Source organism: Aquarana catesbeiana, linkage group LG13, assembly GCF_042186555.1.
Source record: "Aquarana catesbeiana isolate 2022-GZ linkage group LG13, ASM4218655v1, whole genome shotgun sequence".
NCBI classification, from domain to species: Eukaryota; Metazoa; Chordata; class Amphibia; order Anura; family Ranidae; genus Aquarana; species Aquarana catesbeiana.
Window position 1 is genome coordinate 60,244,314 of NC_133336.1, and position 18,966 is coordinate 60,263,279.

Sequence of the window (18,966 nt, forward strand, 5' to 3'; positions counted from 1 at the left end):
CATCTTATAACATATCAAGTGCTTATCATTAGGTCTAGTTTATAATGTGCTTGGATTTGTCATTTAGGGTCCATCAAAAAAGGCAGCACAGTAACAGGATGTTTATTTCTGGGAATCCACACTAGAGTCTGGTACAATTACCTTAAGGGCACAATTTAGAGTCCTGCTGCTAATGCTGGAAAATATTTTTTTTAAAAATGCGATAGCCCAAAATACTGCTTTGTATAAATGGATGCCTCTGGGTAACTGATGAAATATCACCAATGACATAATAGAGAGCGGCAATGCTGAGCATTAAGCTTTTATCTGACTCAGCATTTGGAACAAATAATTCATAGGAAAAGGTCTAGACCAGGGGTCTCAAACTCAAATTGCCTGAGGGCCACATGACACGTTTTCATATCTCATGGGGGCCACATGCAAACTTTCAAAACTTCAAAAACAATAAACTATACCAGCAATAATATACTATACCCAGCACTGATGTCAGCAGACGCATTATTAACCCAGCATTGGTGTCAGCAAACGCATTATTAACCCCCAGCACTGGTCAGCAAACGCATTTCTCAAACCCAGCACTGGTGTCAGCAAACGCATTATTAACCCCCAACACTGGTGTCAGCAAACGCATTATTAACCCCAGAATTACCCCCCCACACTGCACAAATACCCCCTACACGCCATAATTACCCCCCCCCACTACACAATTACCCCCCCACTACACAATTACCCCCCCCACTACACAATTACCCCCCCACTACACAATTACCCCCCCACTACACAATTACCCCCCCACTACACAATTAGCCCCCCCACTACACAATTAGCCCCCACACTACACAATTAGCCCCCACACTACACAATTAGCCCCCACACTACACAATTAGCCCCCACACTACACAATTAGCCCCCACACTACACAATTAGCCCCCACACTACACAATTAGCCCCCACACTCCATAAAATACCCCCCACACTCCATAAAATACCCCCCACACTCCATAAAATACCCCCACATTGCACAAATTTCTACCCCAGTCACCCCACTAAGGACTTTGTCTCAGTGTGATGGCTCACTCACCTCTCCTCAAGTCAGGATCATCTGCCTCCCGAGTCCTCTCCTCCTGGCTTCCACACAAGCCTAGTGACAGGGGACCCAGATAACACAATCTCCCACCCTGAGGTGGCAGCAGGACCCTGGATCGGAGCTCTGGTCGATCATCAGTGCCTAGATGGGCAGGACGATGTGTGGATCAATGAGCGGGTCCTTCCTCCTCTCTGTTATCTCTCTGGGCTGCAGCAGCGTGCAGCGGAGAGGACAGAGGAGATGGAGAGGTAAAGCTCTTCGGTGCCTCCCCCCCACGGTGCCTGGGTGCAGTGCAAAAAGACGTCCTGGTTCGGCCCTGCCTGAGGGCCATTTTTAAGCGGTCCGCAAATGGCCCGCGAGCCGGTACTTTGAGACCTCTGGTCTAGACCAATGGAAGGCTTTTTGGTTTATTTTTCTAAGTCTACCTTACTTTAACCTGCCTGGTGCATCAGTGATACAGCAAGTCCAGCTCCATAGAAGTAGCACTTTTCATACACTGCACTGATGACTAACAAGCCTAAAGCAGCTATAGGCAGTCTCGAAAAAATGGTTCTAAGGCCTCTTGCACAGTGCAGCTTAAAAAAGCTCAGCACAATTTTTTTTTTTTACTGAGCGAAAATACAGCCCATTAATTGTAATATGCCTATGCATTCTTCAGAAAAAAAATAGAAAAATCTGCATTTTTGGCCCGTAATTTACACCTCATGTGCACAAATACGCGCAAGTGCACACAAATGTGCACAAATATCCATTTGCATATTGTACTGAACAAGAATAAATTTGTGTGAAATTGCACGACATACGCAAACGCATATGTAGCAATAACTCTCGGTGGAGCTGCTAGTTTAAGCTGGCTTGTTACCTTCACTCTCCTTCCCTCTGTTTCACCGGCACCGGGTCTAGGGTTCCGTTGAGTTTACCTCTGGACGACACACGCACCAACACTTGAGTACGTTTTCAATGCTTTATTAAACAATTTACTCAGGAAGTAGCAGGAAAGAGGCAGAAGGGAAACTGCAGAAGAAACTCAAATATCTTCTTGTAGGATTCTTGACAAATGTCCTGGTAGAATTTGAATATTACAATAGAATGCGCTCCCCTCGTGGGACACTCTTTGCTCGCCTGGATAGGCCTCTCTCACTTGCCTAGCAGCCAGTACGTAGCACAAACAAAAGTCTCTGCCACAGACTTGTTTGGGATAAACCTGTACGATCCTCTGCCACAGGATGTATTGGTCTTTCTGCAATGAACGTCAGTCACAGTGCTTGAACCTTTAAGCCAACCCGGCAACACTATGCTGTATAGTTACTTTTAGGATATGTCCTCCAACCGAGTCACCAGGCCCCTCTCCAGACCAGCACGCTGCGTGATCCTTCCATGATGGGTCCTCCCCTGGGATCTGCTCGGTTGTCCAGCTTCTTAGACAGCACAGGACCATTCCTTGGATGCTGTGGTAGGCCCCAGACAAGCTTCTGGGCCCACCCCTGTGCCGCACCGACGTGGGCCTCCGGAACGGAGGACCACGAGGTAGCTCTCTACCGCATACCTGTCGGCCAGGAGGGCCAGCAGGTGGCTGTAAAACGAACCCCAAAATATGGCGTCTGTCCCATAAATACCCTCGCCCAGAATGCAACTCGGAGGACCACCTCCACCGAGTTGTCTCCGGGACAGAAGAGCATCCATACGCTTCGACACGTTGCCCTTCCAACACTGACCAGCGATAACAGCGACACCCACCGGTCAGTATGGAAACACACACAACGTCAGCCAAGCTGGAACAGAGGCAAAACCTAACCTTCTTAACGAACAAGTTACTAAATTTACCTAACGTATGGTAGATCGCAAATCTACCAGCGCTACACATATATGTGAAAATGCAAGAAAATATGTGCATAAAACCGCCTGAAATTACGGCTGAAAAAGTAGATGCTCAAACAGGAGTTTAATGTGCAAGAGGCCTAAGACTGTATCTGTGTTGTAAACCATGGGTATTACATTCTCATTTGGCCCAGAGGCAATGATTTGCATGGTTCAAGACAATATCCTAAAATGAGAAATAACTACCGGTTTAATTTTCTACAAAATTTACAGTATATTGATTGATTTGCATGAATTTTTGAGCCTCCCATTTGTTACAAGCAGTTAGCTACATTTAATCATTCTGCTTTTCCTAATGAAATAATGAATAAACTAGCTATAAAGTACTGTGCAAACGTTTTAGGCAGGTGTTAAAAAGTGCTGTAAATTGAGAATGCTTTCAAAAATCTATATTTTAATTGTTTATTTCTATCAATTCACAAAATACAAAGTGAGCAAACAGTAGAAAAATCAAATATTTTGTGTGACTACCCTTTGGCTTTAAACCAGCATTGATTCCTACACTAATGCCCCAAACACACGGTCGGATTTTCCGATGGAAAATGTCCGATCGGAGCGTGTTGTCGGAAATTCCGACCATGTGTGGGCTCCATCGGACATTTTCCATCGGATTTTCCGACACACAAAGTTGGAGAGCAGGAGATAAAATTTTCCGACAACAAAATCCGTTGTCGGAAATTCCGATCGTGTGTACACAAATCCGACGGACAAAGTGCCACGCATGCTCAGAATAAATAAAGAGATGAAAGCTATTGGCCACTGCCCTGTTTATAGTCCCGACATACATGTTTTACGTCACCGCGTTTAAAACGATCGGATTTTCCGACAACTTTGTGTGACCGTGTGTATGCAAGACAAGTTTGAGCCAACATCCGTCGGAAAAAATCCTAGGATTTTGTTGTCGGAATGTCCGAACAAAGTCCGACCGTGTGTACGGGGCATAACGCAAAGTCAGGATTTTTCGAGATTCACGTCAAATGTATGGTTCATTAATTATACCAAGCAGATGTTATTGATCCTCAATTTCATATATAGGTTGAAACACAGTCATTAGCTGAAACAGAAACAGCTGTGTAGGAGGCTTAAAATTGGGTGAGGAACAGGAAAAACTATGCTACTAGGCTGGGTTCACACTGGTATGACACGACAGTCATACGACTGTGGATCCGACTTTGCCCTGAGACTCGAAGGCCGTCATCAGTGAACAGGGATCCGACTTGGATCCCGACAATGCAGGCACTTTGTGTCTGGTATGAATCTTTAGGGGGAACTCCACAACAAATTAAAAAAAGAAAAAAAAAAAGCTACTTACTATTCCTTGCATGCTGAGTGGGGGGGTCCTCATGGTATGGCCACATGATCAGTTCCAAAATTATCCGTGAGCCAATCACATGAGCAGGAAATTCTATTCTGATGGTTTTCTAAGCATTATCTGTATATAGAACACTTTTTACACTGAAGCCATATTTCACCTTTTTATTGTTAGGTTAAAAAAAAAACGTATCTGTTTGGAAACTTAACTAGACAGACATTTTGTAGCTTTTATAGCAATTATATAAGCTGCAAGAACCCAACACAACCTGTGTTTAGTTTTATAAATGACAATCTATAGGTTTATCAATACTAGAAGGGCAATCTTACCCTTCACACTTGGCTTGCATGGCTTGGATTTCTTTGATAACTGGAACCAACTCTAAACCAGATTCTGGAATCCCCAAAATATTCTGGATCCGATGCTTCAGAAGTAATAATTGCATTTGCTGCATCTGAACATTTTCCTCGAATCGTTCTATTTCAGCTAACAAGTTCTGGAGGTGAGGGGTTCTCTGACTTACTTCAGGCCAGTCCAAAATTTCTTCCTGGCAGTTATCTAGAAGTATCATCTCCCGTTCCAACTGAAAAATAGTGTGATAATGAATTGCATCTATAGGATTTTTTTTTTTTTTTTTTGACTGCTTATTTTCAAATACAGGTTTAGGTCATGCACCAAAAACAATGTACAACAAATCAAGTTACAGTATGAGCTAGGGAAGGCCAAGACAGATAAATATGAAAGTAATGCTGGTTTGCTCATGCACTACCACATACAATTCAGCCTTTATGCACTTTCACAGCTCCATCCAATTGTATCCGGTATGCTATATAGAAAATTAATGAATTGGCACCCCTACTGCCAAGAGTTATTGGAACACTACAGAACCATGACTCATTAAGTGCTTCTAGTACATGTGAACAAGGGAGGGTTTTTTGGGGGTGCCAGAGAAAAATAAGTAATTTCAATACTCCACAATAAGTATAGAAAATAACATTTTTTTATTAAATACAGGACATAGTTAAAACAAAACAAAACACTTTTTAAGATATAAAGTTATGTGCACATGTACAAGGATACATCTAGAGTTCTAAATTTTCTTATTTTCTATACTTATTGTGGAGTATTGAAATTACTTTTTTATTCTCTGGCACCCCCAAAAATCCTGCCAAAAAACCCTCACTTGTTCACATTTATTTACAGGGATGTTGGTGCCATTTCTTTATCACTGTCACCCACCCATATTGCCACTTTCCAATGTCCATTACAAGACATTGGAAACCACCAAACCTTCTATGGATGGGTGACATTGTTTCTCCATTTCTACTAGTTTTCTCCGTCTTTAATATTCTCCTTATATATACCTTTGAATAGCCAATAGTTCTATGTATTGAAGCAACAAAGTACTAAAATATCTAAAATATTTATGAAAAAATGTATATGCCATGTGGCAATCAATGTTTTACATATCTAATAGCGCGTACTTTAATGTACTAATCAAGTACTACTGATGTGTCAACTTATTGTTCAAATGTCAATGAACAATGCTTCTTAAGAACCTATTGTATAACTTGTTTACTCATTTTACAATTCTTTATTTATTATTTTTCATAGCTATTATTATTTTCTCATATTAATTTTTTGATGTATGTACTGTGGAGTTCGTCTCCTACCATGCACAATGGTGTCGCCCTACCCAGAAGGCAACCAAGTGACCTCTTTTGGTCTCGCATTATCTATCTGTCTATGATCAAGTACTGCCTTTTTCACATACACCAAGTTTGCACATGTCGATTCAAAAAACTACCATCTTCCATCTAATTTTGAATTGGGTACTTTTAGAAACTTACAATTTTTACTATAACTTTTTCTCCAACCTTTATTAATTTTTCCCTCTGCTTCCCCTTCGTGCGGGGGGGGGAAGAGGGATACTCGTCCACTGATTGGGACATGTCAGCTTTCGTCGCGTCCTCTCCCTCCCGGGCCGCGGTGCAGTATGGGAAAAACTCATTCTTTTCAAATTGTATTCTCTGCTGCCTCCTGTGTTGATAAATTTACCTCCCCATTAATTGAGGGGGGGCAGGTGATCTGTAGCAGTTTTTTGGTCACCTTTATATATAAGATGACCTATTTCTTAATAGTTTAATCATCAATATGAACAAATTATTCTCCTTATATTTGCTTTCAAATCCAGATCTATCTAGTCTATATCCAAAAACCCCTATTTTATTTTTATTTTCATGTTTATTTTAATTTTCTGCAGTTATCCTCCATATATTCCTTTCTACGGACCTCAGTCTGTAGTCTAAGCAGCCTTGACTCCTTTCTAATTATTGCTTTTATCTGTGTAAGTAAGTTACACTCTTCTCTGGCATATTATCACTCTTCACTTGCATATTATCATTAACCACACTTGTTCCTTTGTTTTTCAGATGTCAACCAAGTTATTCCCCATTATCCACACCGTCTCATTCCTTTACCCAGCATCTTCACCCTCTCAAGCCCCTCGCTCCCCCCCCCCTTTCCTTTCGCTTTTACCTCCCTTTCCTCCCCCCCCCCTGCCCTTTTTCCCCTTTTCCCCAACCCCCTTACTCTAATTTTTGTCTCTATAATTGAGCTACCTTTCACATAGGATAATTTATGTTCACTAATTTTTGCCTTATCTTGTCGGCTAGATTTCAGTCGAACAACTTTTTTAGGCCCCATTCGGCACTTTATGTGCACTACCCAGTGACATTTTTCTCTGATTTGACACTGAGTCGCAGGACAGAGATCATCATATGGGTGAGCGATTGACAATGGGCATGGTATTCGACAGCCTACTCTACCGTACTATCATTATTCTTGTTTCTTATAACTGTTTTGTACTGTATATAAAGTTAATGTAAGGTTTTTAATTCTGTCTTGCTCCGTTCTACACAGTGCTACATTTAATTGCGTCTAAAACATCCCCTGATGAGCCCAAAGTGGCGAAAGATGTCGGGACAATCACTCCAATGCTACTGCTGAGTGATGAAATTTAATCAACCGTTTAGCACTCTAGATGTATCCTTGTACATAAATAAGTGTCATAACTTATTTATTAAAAAGTTTTTTTTTTTTAACTATATCCTGTATGTAATTAAAAAAATTTGTTATTTTCTATACTTATTGTAGAGTATTGAAATTACTTCTTGTTCTCTGGCACCCACAAAAATCCCGCCAAAAAAACCCTCCCTTGTTCACATTTATTTACAGGGATGTTGGTGCCATTTCTTTATCACTGTCTCACCCACCCACATTGCCACTTTCCAATGCTTCTAGTACATATTTTAAACGTTTACAATAAAGGGCTAACTATAATCATAGCAGACCATGGGACCTAGAAGTCCTGCAAACCTTCAACTGGCTACACCAAGACTCATGCATGGTTCAATAACATGTATACTTTTCAAATATAATTTGGGAATGCCTATAAAATTTCTATGAAAGCAGTTAGTATTGTGCATTACTATACGAGTTCCCTAAGAGACAGAATTTAGAGAGGCAGGGGGGACCTCTTCATGATTTTGCCATTACACATCGTTATGGCCCTGTCTATATTTTTAAATACTGGTGACATTATAAATTTTAAAATTACCAGCTCAGTGATGAATTTCCACTCCTGCTTCAGTTCATCACCATAGAGCTCCAAGTCTCTAGTGATGCCCAGTAAATACAGCCACCTGTCCCACAATGAGTACACAATTTTCTCAAGGAGTTGGTCATCAATGCTTGCACTCAGGTCTCTGGATATCAACTTGAGTTCCAACAGTTCTTCTTCATAGGACTGAATTTTTGCCATCATATTCTGGAAAGCAGTGGAAACAAACATTTTCTTACTATGTTAATACACACATAGGAACTCTTAACAGCATGGAAAAAATATCCCAAGAGTGCCACCTCTTCCAATTAGATAATAATACTCTGAACACAACTAGCTTTGGATTAATTAAAGCCATTCCATGATTTGTGACACTTAGACCCCATGCTCACTGGGAGTTTAGACTTGATGCATAGGGCTCTGGGGGTTTGGCTCCAGACGAAGGGCACAATTGTCCCATCAAGCCCTGCTGATGGGACACAAAGCGTTTTTACAAAGCGTTTGCAAATCTTTCAGCCAAACTTAGGCAACTGTCTTGAAGCCTTTCCAGTCTGAGGTGGTTAAGCATAGATCATAATGATAGAGCTTGTTTTTACTTCAATCAAGCTGCTGGCAGGCTTCCGTAAGCTTCAGTTTTATTTGAAAATTGTTGAAAGCCAACTGAAGCCTGCAAGCAGCTTGTTTTAAGGGATATCCAGCACTTCTACTACCATCATGTTTTAAACATTTATAACTGGAACAGAAGGTTGCTTTAAATTTAAAACCTTTACCAAAGCTGTCCAAAGCCCACATAGCATATAGAAAAGTAGATCCTCATATTCCTGTGTCAGCAGTTTCTGTTTGTGTTCATGGCATGCAACTACACAGGATATTACATGACCTCTGTCTGTAGTCTAAGAACTGACACTTCATGTGAAGACACTATATATCCCACAATCCCTGGGTTTCTCAGTCTAGAGTTCTGCAAGCAAAAACTAATAATTAGATCTGAAGCAGGCAGGGCAATGAAGGGAATAGATGTGCTTTCATCACATTAGAAATCCCAAATTTGTGATGCAACATAGCGGAAATGGTGAGGCATGGACTGGACAATGTGTGACCCAAAACCAGAAGTTGCTCGTCCCTTTGGCAAATGGGGACAAGCTAGGTGAATAAATACATGGGCATAGGGGAATCGACACTAAAAGCTGCAGCCATAACGTGTGAGCCCATCATTACTACGTACGACAAACACAAGGACTATAACTACACTAATGCCTAGTTAAGTCAACAAAAACATTTTGAAGTGTACAGTGCCGTTAATTTATGAACCCTACTTTGCTTTTCTCCCACTGTTCCAGTGCTGCTTTATACGATGCTGGCTTCTGAAGGAAGGAATCTCCAATAACAATTTCCATATCCTCAAGTCCTTCCAGTATCTTTTGTTTCTTATTTTTGAAGAACTGATATTTCTCCCCGTAGCTATGGAATTAACACAAACAAAATTAATACCATGAGCAAATGGACTTTGCATGAATTATTCTCATTGTATTCATTTATATAGTATCTGCAAAATAAACCAATAACTACACAGGGAGTGGACCTACCGGTGTCTAGCATCTGATATACAGTATGTTTTCATGTGCAGTGCATGCTAAGTAATGTATCAGTGAAAAGCTGACCATACATGGATCAAAATTCAGCTAGTTTACCGAAAATCAACCAAATAAGACTTGCAAGTAGGTGGTCAGATTTACACTCCGCAACATATTACAAAAGTACTTCACAACAGTTCATACTGTGTTTTTTAAAGAAAATATTTTAAAAATCACCAATCAATAGGACAAGCTTTACTTGTTTCAAATTTAACATTTTACTCTTACCAGCTGGCACTATGGAAATATACAGACAACAAATAAGCAGAGAATTGCTGTTTTTATCTATTGAATCCATGTTACAGCAATTGTCCCCCAGTTCAGTAGGATATAAAAAGTGAATTCAAACAATTTTAACCAATGAATATTTATTTTAACATCTTATTTTAGGTGGCTGTAAATACCAACCTGGCCAATATGGATTGTTTTCTTTCCCGTATTCCTGCCAGTTCATGGTTCTTGTTGCTGATTTGTTTGAAAATATCATACAAGTCTCTCTGATTTTCTCTACTACAAATGGGTTTCAGCTGATGGGCGATATTCTGAATTTTGGCTATGGCGACATTTAGCTCTTCTTCTTTGGAATCCATGACCTCGAATTTCTCTCTTGGGCTGCTCAGAGCAAAATCATGATCCCTTTGTAACATTTCTTCATATTCTCTGAACAGTTCAGCTACCTTGGCGATAGCTTTCTGCATGTTCTGAAGGATAGCACAAGTCTCTTTGGTGATTTTCTTAAAAAAAAAAAAAAAAAAAGATAAAGTACAATATGGTCTTTTAATGTGGAAAAAAGACAAATATATATTTATAGCAATGTTTATAAGTTATTTATTTTGAAGCAAAACATGTACAGAGGAAATGTATAGCTTGCCAATGCGGAGCTATCCTGAAAACACTAGTTGCCCGACTGTCATGCTGTTCTGCTGGATAAGGGCCCCAATACCTAAAGGTAGACCCATACACGAAGCGTTTTTTTTTCCTGCAACCACAGTCAGTGTTGAATGGGGTTATCGCTCCCGCAAAGCTATTGTGTTCTCCCAACACGGGGAGTGAGGAGCCGTCCCTGCCGGGAGAACACAGTGATTATTGCTAGTGGGTTTAGCCACTGGCAATAATTGCATGTGAAAATCCAACATGCTGGTTGTACCCAAGTCGATTGATGGATCAACTTGGGTACACTCAGCCTGCCCATAGATAGTTTGAATCTCGGCTGGTCTCTGCTGAACCAACCGAGATCCCAACAGTTTATGGCCAACTTAAGTAAATCTAGAATAGGGAGGGGTGCAGAAATGAAAGTTTCTGCTGAATAAAAGCAACAGCAGGCATCATAAGGGGTCTGGATTTTGACAGGATGACGAATGCGCTTCAATTTAAACAATGCTAATTAATCCTTGTTCGATATCTAAACTTTAAAGAAGACCCTGACACCAGCCTATCCCATTTCATCAATACTCCCATTCTGATTGTGTGTTTAACATATTTTAGGCATGTTACTTACCTGTAAAAGCCTCCCTTCTATAGACATACAAATGTCCTGCTGGGCACTGCCATCTTGGATATGTTAGCAGCCCCAGCAGAATTACTCAAGTAACACTCTAAAACAGCCTCTTTCCAACACAGAAGCAATGTTATTACCTTCAAATAATATTTTGGACTCAGGGAACCCCTGCTAAAAAATGACTATATCTACAACTCATGATACAATAGTCTGAGGATCAGTGGGAAGAATGCTCCTTACACTTGTGGTCAATGGAAAGAATTATCCCCCTTACAAATGACAATGAGCTTATCTGAGAGGGAGAAAATATTCATTGCTCGAGGAACCCCTTAGCAACCTCTGAAGAAACCATAGGGTTCCATGAAACCCTGCACTAAAGTATTCCCCACAGCCCCTTCCCATCTGCTACATTAACCACTTATGTACCGAGCCTCTTTTTTACACTTGTTGTTTACAAGTTAAAATAATTTTTTTTTTTCCTAGAAAATTACTTAGAACATCCAAACGTTATACTTTTTTTTCAAACACCCTAGAGAATAAAATGACGGTCGTTGCAATACTTTCTGTCACACCGTATTTTCGCAGCGTTACACGCGCACTTTTTTTGGAAAAAAATACACTTTTTTAATTAAAAAAAAAAAAAACAGTAAAGTTAGCCCAATTTTTTTATATTGTGAAAGATGTTACACCAAGTAAATTGATACCCAGCACGTCACGCTTCAAAATTGCACCCGCTCGTGGAATGGCGACAAACTTTTACCCTTAAAAATCTCCATGTGTGGCGATGTTTAAAAATTTCTACAGGTTACCAGTTTTGAGTTACAGAGGAGGTCTTGGGCTATAATTATTGCTCTCACCCTAACGATCTCAGTGATAACTCACGTGTGGTTTGAACACTGTTTTCATATGTGGGTGCGGCTTACGTATTACGTAATTTTGGGTCACTTTTATTCCTATTACAAGGAATGTAAACATCCCTTGTAACAGAAAAAAAGCATGACAGGACCTCTTAAATATGAGATCTTGGGTCAAAAAGATCTCAGATCTCATATTTACACTAAAATGCAAACAAAAAAATAAAAATTGAAAAAAAAAAAAAAATAAATAATTTCTCCTTTAAGAGCTATGGGCGGAAGTGAGGTTTGATGTCGCTTCTGCCCTCCCACACCATGGAGCCGAGCAGGGGCAATCTTCTCCCCAGTCAACAGCCAGGCATCTATGGGAGAGGACGCGATAGTCTCCGCTGCTACCGATGGGTCCGGTAAGCGGCGGGGACGACCTGAGCACGGCGGGAGGGGGGTGGCCACCGAAGTGATCTCGAGGCAAATCCTCCACAGAGACCACTTTTATCTTAAAGAGAAGCGCACGGCGTTCCCGAAAATACTGGGGTTATGGCAGCTAGCTGCTGCCATAACCCCGGTATTTAGTGTCAAAATACAGACGTACGTGTACGTCGTTTTGCATGAAGTGGCTAAAGGTTATGGAGGGAGGTGGGAGAAGGCGTGAAGGAGCCGGGCTTCCACAGACAGTAATTAGACACTCCTAGAAGAGGAGAGAGGTATGACAAAGGCAAAGAGGGCTATGTTAGGGAATTTACATTTTCTGTAGTGTCAAATCCCCAGAATGCTTGGAAGCACACTAATGCCGCGTACACACGAGTGGACTTTATGGCAGACTTGGTCCGGCGGACTTTGACGGACTTTCCGAATGAACGGACTTGCCTACACACAATTAACCAAAGTCCGACGGATTCGTACGTGATGACGTACGACCGGACTAAAACAAGGAAGTTCATAGCCAGTAGCCAATAGCTGCCGTAGCATCGGTTTTTGTTGGAATAGCATACAGACGAGCGGACTTTGACTCGAGTCCGTCGGAAAGATTTGAAACATGTTTCATTTCTAGGTCCGTCGAACTTTTGGGAAAAAAAAGTCTGCTGGAGCCCACACATGATCGAATTATCCGCCGGACTCCGGTCCGCTGGACCAAGTCTGCCGTAAAGTTCCGGTCGTGTGTACGCGGCATAAAAGTGTGTTTTCAAACGCAGGTAGTATAAAACCCCTATACAGCAGCACATAAGCTGGTATAGTGGAGCAGAGAAGCAGGACTGGGAGCCAGTCATGTGTGCTGCATGTAAATGTGCTGACCAGTAGCATGCTGCTAGGAGGGGAGAGCAGAGTGAGAAGAGGGATGACCTTATCGCTCTTATGCAGATCCTTCACTGTCCAGTCCACAGGGCTGCACCCTTTTGGGGTGTTGTATTGATATCAGCACTGGATGGACAGAATTACAAATCCTTTAGCAGGTAAAAACACCTCTCATATACAGTATGAATTTCATTGGGGAATTTAGCTGTTTGAGTTCAGCTTTAAAGGATAAGTTCACCTTTCATAACATGTTACACCCATATTCAGGGTGTAACATTTTACGACGGACTGCCCTCCCCAAACCTCCCCGATCCCCGTTGTGACAGCTAGCGGGGTTCTTCACCCCCCCCCTAGCTGTCACAATTAACAAAAAAAAAAATGGCCGAGTGAGGCTAAACCCGCCGTGTCACTCATTGACAGGGCTCTGTGCATGGAAAACTACAAGGTCCGGCAGCCCTTGTAGCTGTTGGTTTGTAGTTTTCAATGAACTGCTATGCCGCTGTGAAGGTAGTTCATTCAGGCTTCCTGTCAGATTGCATCTTCTTACCTGTACGGGATGTACGGGCAACCAGATACACTAGCAGATCTGCTGGAGACCTGCATGGCACCAGCGATCTGCTTATAACTGGTGCAATGCTTTACAGGCTCAAAAAAAATAAAATAAATGCATTTTGTTTATCTGCAAAAAAAATAGGATTTTTCCTACAGCTTACCTGAAAAATCATTTTCTTGGAGTACATCACGGGACACAGAGCAGCTATAGTAATTACTATCTGGGTTATACGCCACCTATAGGTGAATGGACACTGGTACACCCAAAAGACAGGAAGTCCCCCTCTATATAACCCCTCCTTCACAGGAAGCACATCAGTTTTTTAGCAAGCAATTCCCAAAAAGAGTGGAGAGACCCCTTGGTCCCGTGATATACTCCAAGAAAAGGATTTTACAGGTAAGCTGTAGGAAAAATCCTATTTTCTTTATCGTACATCATGGGACACAGAGCAGCTATAGTAATTACTATCTGGGATGTCCCAAAGCAATGCCCCTGAAGGGAGGGAGACACCATCATAGAAACTGCCACCAAAGAAGGTCCTACTCTGCGATTTGTAATACGCTGAGGCCAAAGGCAGTATCTTCTACGTTAGTGACATCGACCTGGTAAAAACCCTGTAGATGTATAAACAAAAGACCAAATAGTGGTCTTGTACACCTGGGCCACTGACACCCAATGATGGATGGCCCAAGATACTCTCACACCTGGTAGAGAATCTCTCCATAGAAGAAAAAAATGAGTTTTTGCCATTTAAACCATAGGCATCATTGATAAACTGGTAGATCCACTGCTAAATATTCGACCTGGATGCCGCCTGCCCTTCCTGGGCTCCTCTAGCAGCACAAACCAGGATTCCTGACTTGTGCCGACAACTCAAGTAGACCCTGAGTGTCTGAACTACCTCTAGAGTAGGTAGCGATCTTTCTCCTGCCGACTGTGGATTAGGAGAAAAATAAAAGGCAAGACACTGTCCTGATTCAAGTGAAAACTAGAAACCACTTTAGGCAATAAAAATGAATGAGGACGCAACATCACCTTATGATGCGAGACCAAGAATGGCCGCCAACTGACACTCCACTTCGTGAAGTGATAGCAATCAAAGAAGCCACCTTCTGAGATAAAAAGACCAACAGAATCCCCCGATTGGTTCAAAAAGTGGCCTATGCATGGATAGTCAAGATCAATTCAAGTCCTAAGGACCCAAGAATGGCCTGGCAGGCGGGACTGTCCAAGTTACATGCTATATGAAGGTATGAAACAAGGAGTGAGAAACAACGGTCCTGGAAAAAAATTGATAGGGATGAACTCTAACCCTTAACGGTACTTAAGGCAAAACTCCTTTCCTCTACCGATTGGAGGAAGAAAAAGAAAAACTCCCACTCACATATTTCTGCAGATGCCACTTCCTGGCTTCACCCCAGGCAAAAAAATATTTTCAAGTCCTGTAATTGAAGCTCCCCGAAGCTGGCTTCCAGGGGCTCAACAGTCCTGAGATACAGGACTCAAGACCATCATATCCCGCTGGACTGGGAGTGTCCAAGGAGCAACCCCTGCAAGACCTGCTAGGTCTGTGTACCAAGCCCCCGTCTGGGCTAATTTGGCTAACACTAATATCAGTGTTACCACCTCATGGATTCTTCACAAAAGATGTGTCAGAATCCGAAATGGGGAAAAAAATGTCAAATAAGGGAGAACCAGACCTTAAGGTGTTACCAGTACATGTACCCCTATTGGTAGTGGGACTCTTGTCCTGGACACACCTGTCCCAAACAGTTGTAGAAACTAGGAATCTAGTAGATTCCTCTGCAGGAATACCCTTGCCACTATCCTATAACTGGAATATGTATTGGCGATAGAGACAGCACTTGTACTGTCCCAGACAGAATGTCTGGGACGATAGAGACAGCACTTGTACTGTCCCAGACAGAATGTCTGAGTCGCATGACCTCTGGTGCTGCCCTGGTGGTTGATAGATATAGACATATACATACACACACCTGCAGAGACATATCAAGATTGAACCTACAACAGGTTTGTCCTATAATCCAAGGCATACTGGCAAAAATTCCAAGCTATTTGACAGTATTCTCTCCTATGGAGACCGAGCCCACTGAACTGTAGCCAACCTCAAGTCAACTCAGAGACTGGCATCAGTGGTTATTATTTTCCCAATTCCTGAAAAGGAAGAATATCAAGCACCAAGTTTTGCTCTGCAATACCCCGGAAACAGAGCATTCCGGCAATGCAATGCCTGGATCTTCAAGTTCCAGACAGAGAATGAACCTCTACCAAGACCTGGATGTAGAGAACGTGCTTTGACCTAAACACAGCTTCCTCCTGTAGAAATATATCGAAGGAAGCAATGGGGGACTTAGGACTTTAAATGGGACGCAAGGGAAAGTTTCCTTAATATCATGAAAAAGAGGGGGGGAGGTTGGGACTTTAAATGAGGTGCGCATAATGCAGTCCAATCACACTCATAGAGGTGCAAACATATGTATGTTTATTAAGGACCAATGATCAACATGGCATAAAAATGCATTGCATACATTAGACATTAAATAATCGCATATAGACAATAAATCTATGTATATACAACCATGGGACATGGGTAGGTACAATTATGCATCTTAATCCCCCAAGCAAGATAAAAGTCATGTGAAGTAAAAAACATCTGAAAATTGGTCAATGTGTGTTTGATGCACCAAAGGTAGGCCCGACGCTGCGTTTCATGGACTTCGATCCACTCTTCAGGAGACAGATACATCTAAATTCTATAAAAAAATGTATGAAAAGCAATATAGTTTCATGTGTCTAACAAAATCAGCAGAAAAGGGGGAAATTTGGGCATAATGGGCCATGCCAAAAAGGTTACTCACATGATAGCCAAAACTGGGACCATGCGACAAAACATCTCCAAGATACGCCCCTTCCTAACCAATGACACCACAAAGCTTCTAATCCACTCCCTGGTCATCTCCCGCCTTGACTACTGCAACTCCCTCCTCATTGGTTTACCTCTAAATAGGCTATCCCCACTTCAGTCCGTCATGAACGCTGCTGCCAGGCTCATCCACCACACAAACCGCTCAGCGTCTGCCACACCCCTCTGCCAATCCCTCCATTGGCTGCCACTCAGTCACCGAATTAAATTCAAGATACTAACTATAACTTACAAAGCCATCCACAACCTGGCCCCCAGCTACATCTCTAACCTAGTCACAAAATACCAACCTAATCGTTCTCCTCGCTCCTCCCAAGACCTCCTGCTCTCAAACTCCCTTGTCACCTCATCCCATGCTCGCCTTCAGGACTTCTCCAGAGCCTCCCCTATCCTCTGGAATGCTCTACCCCAATCCGTCCGATTTTCTCCTACTTTATCCACTTTCAGACGATCCCTGAAAAGTCATCTCTTCAGAGAAGCCTATCTGGCCCCCACCTAACAGCTGTACATTTATCTTCTCAATCAGCACATCACTCACAGTTATTACCTCTTGTATCTCTTGACCTTCCCTCTTAGATTGTAAGCTATAAGGAGCAGGGCCCTCTGATTCCTACTGTATCAAATTGTATTGTATTTGTACTGTCTACCCTCAAGTTGTAAAGCGCTACGTAAACTGTTGGCGCTATATAAATACTGTATAATAATAATAAAAAACAAAGCCAGGGGTAAGCCATGGAGCCTGGCCCGGGAGCTGAGAGGGGGACCTCAACGAGGAACACCGGACCGCACACACCAACACCCCGCAATGGAGGAGACTTCTATAAAGTAGGAAATATATCAAATGTATCTATGATGATACAAGTAACAAAAAACGAGATGATATAAGCTGCGGATATCACCAAGGTGATTGAAAAAAGCACCCGGAAGATTACCTTGAAGAATGCATGTGATGTTTGAAGCCTCATAAATAGGAGAGGATCAAGGTGTGCATAGGTTGTATCAGCACCATCTCTGAGTACCATGAAGCAGGGAGTGAGATGCAGCCCCAGCATGGAACGCCAGCTCCCCCTCAGCATCATGCAGGCACGACACAGTGGAGCAAAACCTCGGTGAACGCCAAAGAAGCTCACCGCATGTAAGCCCAGCTGATATACCGGACGTCTGTGTGTGCGACGCCCAACCAAGGAAGTCACATGCACAGTGCCGGGGGCATGGCGCCGATGCACGGTGGAAAGATCCGCCCAGCCACCCACCCTCAACCCTGTGGAGGAGAGGTAGGAGGGCGGACACCAGCATGCATCGCAGCTCCCGGGAAACAGGACATCTGCCCACCCACCGACAATGAGTCACACAGACCCAGTCTGGCCACAGGGAGTAAAAAATATATCGAAGGAACCCCTGGAAAAAAACTGCTTTCCACTCCAATTACAGAAATGTTTGATGAGCCTGGATACAAAACCGCCACATGAAGATGTGCATTTACAGAACATTATGGACCCCAAAATCTACCTCTTGCAGAGAGGTCATCACTGAACAGTCTAGCCTATCTGAAACAGAAAGATGTTCAGCAGCTTGAGATCTTAAGATGGTCCTCATGTCCCTATTTGGTTTTGGAACTGCTACCATTTAATTGTCTCACAATAATGAGCCCATAACTTCTGCTCCAAGAGCAAATGCAAGACAAAAGACTGACGACTCTGTGACAGACCCAGACAGTCCCAAAATGTGCACTTAACCTACCAGGTTTCTGCCGGCTAAAGATGGAACAAACCACCTCAGAGACTGCCCTAAGATTTTATGACCTGAGTTACTCCCAAAACACAGCAGCCGCAGATGCCTCCCTCACCCAGGTGGGGAAAACTTACAGCATCTGGTATTTCCGGGCAGTCTCCCATCTATATACTAATCAGGCTTGATCCTGCTTAGGCTTCGATCAACCGAGATCAGGCATGAGCAAGGTGATGCGGCCGCAGTCTGATGAAAAATGAATGCAACAGGAAACACTGCAATGCCAAACACCACAGTGGCCCAGATGCACCCGACAACACTGTCCATCTGGAGATGTGGACACCACCAGATCCCTGGACCTGAGAGCGGTGCCCCTGCTTCCCCCGGCTGCCTCTCTTTTCTGGAACCATTTAACTGGTATAAGAGGTAAATAACGCAGCAACTATATTAGCCAACCTAATATACAGTCCTCCAAGGATGCAGGCCTAAAACAATGTTGGTTTACCTCTATGCAACCCCTTAGGTATGCAAGTACCTAGGTATGCAAACATGTATACAAGTAT

General features: G+C 42.5%; 1 protein-coding gene across 6 annotated transcripts in view; it reads right to left on the reverse strand.

Moving 5' to 3' along the window:
• The window catches only part of SYNE2 (spectrin repeat containing nuclear envelope protein 2), a 582,128-nt gene that overhangs the window by 287,363 nt on the left and 275,799 nt on the right, over nt 1-18,966 (reverse strand). For all 6 annotated transcript variants that reach the window (XM_073609718.1, XM_073609721.1, XM_073609720.1 and 3 more), the window contains 4 exons: nt 9,942-10,267; nt 9,216-9,360; nt 7,897-8,106; nt 4,607-4,860 (listed from right to left, as the gene is read on the reverse strand). In XM_073609718.1, the coding sequence (XP_073465819.1) occupies nt 4,607-4,860; nt 7,897-8,106; nt 9,216-9,360; nt 9,942-10,267 (935 nt within the window). The remainder of the gene's footprint in view (nt 1-4,606; nt 4,861-7,896; nt 8,107-9,215; nt 9,361-9,941; nt 10,268-18,966) is intronic.